Below are 6,185 nucleotides of genomic sequence, written 5' to 3' on the forward strand. Positions count from 1 at the left end.
TATGTATTTTCTATGTGATACTCAATAGGCAATAGTGATTAACTCACCTTTATTTGACCTAGTCAGTCTTGAAATTTTTATCGTAAGTGTTTTCAGTGATTTCTATACAATAGTAAAATAACGAAACATATATATTTTATATATATATATATATATATATATATATATATATATACATATAAATTGCATTTGATAAAGGCAACAAGGTGGGGCTTAACTTGGAAGTTACCAGCTGGGATTTCTTCAAGACGGAGTAGAGCTACCTGTTTCAGACTACCTTGCTTCGGACGATGCCTTCCTTTGCGCTTTCCCCTGGGAATCGGACGCCGTCAACCCGAGTGAATGCCTTTCCGATCTGGGTCCGCAGCTGGGAATTATTTGCATCTAAGTTTTACTGTGATGCTGTGTCGCGGTATCATTCTTGGAGGATGTCAAAACTGCCAATCGTTTTAGCCAGAGTATGGAATACCTACTTATGAAGGTATCAAATCATGAAGGAGGAATATGTATATGCTGCACTCTTTAATTTGGAATACATGTGTTGCCTTATCAGGGTATCATTCTAAGAGAACATCAACTCAATAGCCAGGGATCCCATTTCACAAACTCAATGCTTTTGAAGACATTCATGAATAAAGTCAATTTTGGCCAGGACAGTTCCTTGTTAGTGCCTCCTCGGCTATGTTCATAGCCATGTTCATAACGCAGGAGTTCATGAGGGACTTCTTGACCTCGATGAAATGTAGCATCTGAAAGGCAGAAGGAGCTCGGATGAGAAAAAAGAACTTGCATTGAAAACAAATGTAATACAATATTTAACAAAGTGTCGCCTCAAGAAATACACTCCTAATACTCACGTCAGGTTGTCTGGGCAACTCAGGCAACTCGGAAATGGCTTCTGTTAAGAACTCTCTTGCTTCTAAATTTTTGTGTTGCATTAATCTTTGTCCACAGCATTTCCATGACCTTAGTGTCGACTCAAGTAATACATTCCTGATACTCACGTCTGTGCAAATTAATGATCCAATTTAGTCTTGGAGTAAACAATTCCAAACAACTGATGGCGCAAAAAGATATACATTTTCTTCTTACTTTCCTTTAGATCCTAACTGGTCAGGGAAAAGAGAAAACCGCAGCTAATACGTCAGATGTGATACGGAATTTAAAATCTGAAATAATTCTCACAACTCCGAATAATAGCTTCTAACACACACACACACACACACACACACACAATATATTTATGTGACGTGTGTGTGTGTGTGTGTGAGTTAGAAGCTGTTATTCGGAGTTGTGAGAATTAGTTCAGATTTTAAATTCTGGCTTTGAAGGCGACCGTTCAGTGTCATTACGATCCTCCATACAAAAGAAAAACTGGCGAATGAGAACTGTTGCACATCTGATCACTGTTGTTCCTTAAGTTTTCATTCTCTCTCACTAGATCCCAGCACCAAGCTTGAAGTGTCTAAGACTTGAAATCAAGGTTTTTAAGATCTAGGGGTCACTAGGCCGCAGATGCCAGAGGACACATGAGCTATCTCCCCCCAGTTCTCATAAGGACCCCAACCTATTCCACCACACTTTAAACACGGGGAAAACTTCCTGTCAGAAGCATACTTTGCCACACTTGGCATTTCAATGACTCATTAGCACACTACTGAGGTGATCACTACCCTTCATTGCCTTTCTCTGAAAGAGAGAAACTGCAAAAGAATTATATATATGTATATATACATATATACATATATATCCTGTATAAACATTACTATATATGTATATATAAATATATTTATGCATATGTAATATATGGAAGAAAAATTCACAATGCAAAAACTATATTTATTGCATTGTTGTTTTTCTTCCATAGTGTCACCGCGGAAGAGTGATTTACTATTCATATGTAATATATAAATATCTATGTGATATATGTATATTTTCAATATGTATGCATATATGTGTACAAATATATATAACATATGTATACACACAAACAGACGCACATACACACAACCACCTATATTTCCTTGTAAGAGTTTGGACGTGCATGTGTAAACTCAAATCGGTGACCTGTTCAAGTCTCCCCAGTGTCACTAGAAGAAGCAATAGATTGGTAGAATTAAACTGCCTTCAGTTTAAGGCCAAATAATTGAAAAAGTAAAATCTTATTCAAATTCGGGCACACCGACATCCGTCCTCATGCCCCCTCGCACACGTCCTCCCCCCGTACACCCTCCCCATTAGATTGCTTAGATCCGCCAGTGGTTTCCGTCAGTCATCCTGATTCTCGACTTCAAGCACGTGATGGGACATCCGTGGATAGGAAGAAATTCAGTAATATGTTTTCATTAAATTTCACGCCATGCTTATTACCACAAACGAAATTAAAAAGACAATAGTTTAGTATTTGCTACACATGAAACAAAATCTTAATGGAAAACAAGCCACCTTTTCAGAGTTCTGCCATTCATATTGCAAATCATGCAAAGTCAGCAATTCTACGACGGACAAGGCCAATGGTGTCCTGGCCTGACGACGGAATCCACAGGATTTATATATATATATATATATTATATATATATATATATATATATATATATAAAATGTTTTGTGATCGAACGTGAGCTTTGCTATCGAGTACAAGAGACCTTATTATAAATTCGAAAGAAAAGAAGAAAAAGGTTAATCCTTCAAAAATAAAATCGAAAATAGCATGACTGTACTGGATGTATATGTATCAATATGCATCAAAACTTAAGCATATTCTTGCCAACCAAAGTCCAGTAAATAAATATTTTTTTATTTGTAGAACGAGCAATGCAAATCTGTTTTGATTTCCATCCAATGCAGCCCCGTCTACAATAAAAATGAATAAATAAGAATCATGTGATAAATGCCTCCTACCAATATTTTCTAACCTGCGAATATATATATATATATATATATATATATATATATATATATATATATATATATATATATATATTTTATTTTTTTGTATTGTATATGTGTGTGTGTGTTTGTGATTGTATGTGTGTGTGTTTGTGTGTGTGTGACCTTTATATTTTCTTATCTATCGATCTATCTCTCTAGATATATACTCGGATATATAAACACATACACATATATACATACATATATGTATGTATGTGTACGTGTGTATGCTCGAGCACACATAAATATACATATATACATATGTATATTTGTATATACGTATGTACGAGGCCGCGGTATCCGAGTGGTTAGAGCATCGGACTCAAGACTGTCACGACGGCAAATTGAGTTCAACGGTTCGAGTCACCGGCCGGCGCTTTGTTCCCTTGGGCAAGGAACTTCACCTCGATTGCCTGCTTGGCCGCTATCCGGGTAAAACCGCTAGCCGGGTAAATAGAGATGGTGACTCGATACAAAAAAAAACACCGGGAGGAAGGCAACGGCAAACCACCGCTCTAAATTGCAAAGAAAATCATGAAAATCCATGATCGCCAACATCCTTGTAGGACAGGGCATTAAGGCCGCGGCGGCCGAGTGATTAGAGCATCGGACTCTAAGACTGTCACGATGCCAATCTGAGTTCGAGGGTTCGAGTCACCGACCGCCGCGTTGATCCCTTGAGCAAGGAACTTCACCTTGACTACCTACCTAGCCATTAGGTGGGCAAGCCAGCCCAAGTCAGTGCTGGTTCCAAGCCCAGATAAATAGAGAGAATGATTACCTAAAAAAGGTAACACCGGCACTCTCCGTGGAAAGGAACTGGGGACCCTACCACGTACTCACTCCAAGAGCATCACAACATGAAAACTACAATTAAGTATCATGTTGTGACCACGGGGGCTCAAACATGAACCTACGGTTAAAAAAAAAAAAATGTATGTGTACGTGTGTATGCTCGCACATACGTATATATGTATATATATATATATATTTTATATATATATATATATATTATATTTTATATACATGTGTGTATTGTCTGTGTATACAGATATATGCATATACATATACATATATATATATATGCATATGTATATATGTATGTAGGGTGTACATACATATACACATATATGTGTGTGTACTTATATATTATATATATATATATATATATATATATATATATATATATATATATATATCATGTATATGTACGTATATGTGTGTATATATACATATATATGTATGTATATGTGTGTATATACAGACATATATATGTGCATATATATATTATGTATATGTACATTATAATATATTTTATATATTTTATATATATATATATATATATATATATATGTACATATATCAACTAAATAATTATATATTATATGTGCTTGTCCGTACATATATATCTATTACATTGTATACACAAATATACATGCATATACACCCACATACACATACATGTGTATGTATGTATAAATATATATGTGTGTATGTAGATATATGAGTATAATATATATATATATATATATATATATATATATTATATATATATGTATGTTGTGTGTGTGCTTATCTATACACACATATATAAATACATACATGTATACATACACACGCACATATGTATGTATATTTATATATACATATATATTTATGTTTATACATATGTGTATATATATGTGTGTGTGTATGCAGATATATTCCTATGTAGACATACATATACGCATATATATACATATACATATATATACATAAAGTTTTTATTTGCAATCTCCTTTCCTTTTTTTTTTTTCTTTTACCACATCTTTATGGTGTTTTAGAGCATTTTCTTTGAAAATGGTTCAGTAATAACACTGGTAGAAAAATAAACGAAACAAATATATATATATATATATATATAATATATATATATATATATATATATACATATTTGCAATGAATAAAGGCAAAGAGGTGGGGCTTAACTTGGAAGTTACCAGCTGGGATTTCTTCAAGACGGAGTAGAGCTACCTGTTTCAGACTACCTTGCTTCGGACGATGCCTTCCTTTCGCTTTCCCCTGGGAATCGGACGCCGTCAACCCGAGTGAATGCCTTTCCGATCTGGGTCCGCAGCTGGGAATTATTTGCATCTAAGTTTTACTGTGATGCTGTGTCGCGGTATCATTCTTGGAGGATGTCAAAACTGCCAATCGTTTCAGCCAGAGTATGGAATACCTACTTATGAAGGTATCAAATTATGAAGGAGGAATATATATATATGCTGCACTCTTTAATTTGGAATACATGTGTTGCCTTATCAGGGTATCATTCTAAGAGAACATCAACTCAATAGCCAGGGATCCCATTTCACAAACTCAATGCTTTTGAAGACATTCATGAATAAGGTCAGTTTTGGCCAGGACAGTTCCTTGTTAGTGCCTCTTCGGCTATGTTCATAGCCATGTTCATGACGCAGGAGTTCATAAGGGACTTCTTGACCTCGATGAAATGTAACATCTGAAAGGCAGAAGCTCGGATGAGAAAAAAAGGACTTGCATGGAAATCAAATGTAAACACAATATTTAACAAAAGTGTCGACTCAAGAAATACACTCCTAATACTCACGTCAGGTTGTCTGGGCAGCTCAGGCAACTCGGAAATGGCTTCTGTTAAGAACTCTCTTGCTTCTGAATTTTGTGTTGCATTAATCTTTGTCCACAGCATTTCCATGACCTTAGGTACGTTGAGCTCCTCACCATCCTGAAGGAAAAGACAACAGAGCATTCCTCTAAAAGAACACAGCATGATGAAGTTATGTTAGTTTTAAGTATATACTAAAACTGAATGCGAATATTTCGCACTTAACTCTTGAGTAAAGAAGCACGTACCAGGACTCCATGATCTTGTAAGGCGCATATCGACACTTTTATCCGGCTTTCGGCCGTGATAGCTTTGAGTTCTTCGCGGAAGCACAAAGCGTGCTTCAGGTCGGGAATCATGTCAGAAGCCAAGACAGGGTGTGAAACTGACCAAGGCCAAAGAAAGGCGATCAGTAACTAGTCCGCAGGAAAATCTCATGCAATGATCAATGACATTAATGTTTGCTTGAGAAATATAGAAGAAATTGCTGTTAACATATCCTCCATTTTTGTTCCGACTAGAGAGGTAAAACGAATAAAAACTTACTCAAATGGGCGTGGCCCTCATTTCCGAGGCATTCCTTCATTTTTTCTTTCATGCTACTCATTTCTTCTTCGGATGGCATCAGAAT

The 6,185-nt window shown here is 35.8% G+C and overlaps 1 protein-coding gene across 6 annotated transcripts in view; it reads right to left on the reverse strand.

The window, feature by feature from the left end:
• Positions 1-503: 503 nt before the first annotated feature.
• LOC119571534 overlaps positions 504-6,185 on the reverse strand; it is a 33,490-nt gene continuing 27,808 nt past the window's right edge. The window contains exons 4-7 of one of the 6 annotated variants that reach the window (XM_037918819.1): positions 6,101-6,161; positions 5,803-5,939; positions 5,540-5,674; positions 504-749 (exon numbers count right to left, since the gene is read on the reverse strand). In XM_037918819.1, coding sequence (XP_037774747.1) covers positions 639-749; positions 5,540-5,674; positions 5,803-5,939; positions 6,101-6,161 — 444 coding nt within the window. In that variant the 3' untranslated portion in view covers positions 504-638. Of the gene's footprint in view, positions 750-5,189; positions 5,432-5,539; positions 5,675-5,802; positions 5,940-6,100; positions 6,162-6,185 lie in introns of those variants that run through there. The other 5 variants (XM_037918827.1, XM_037918811.1, XM_037918816.1 and 2 more) reach the window with 5 other exon arrangements.

Source organism: Penaeus monodon, chromosome 4 (assembly GCF_015228065.2).
Source record: "Penaeus monodon isolate SGIC_2016 chromosome 4, NSTDA_Pmon_1, whole genome shotgun sequence".
NCBI lineage: Eukaryota > Metazoa > Arthropoda > Malacostraca > Decapoda > Penaeidae > Penaeus > Penaeus monodon.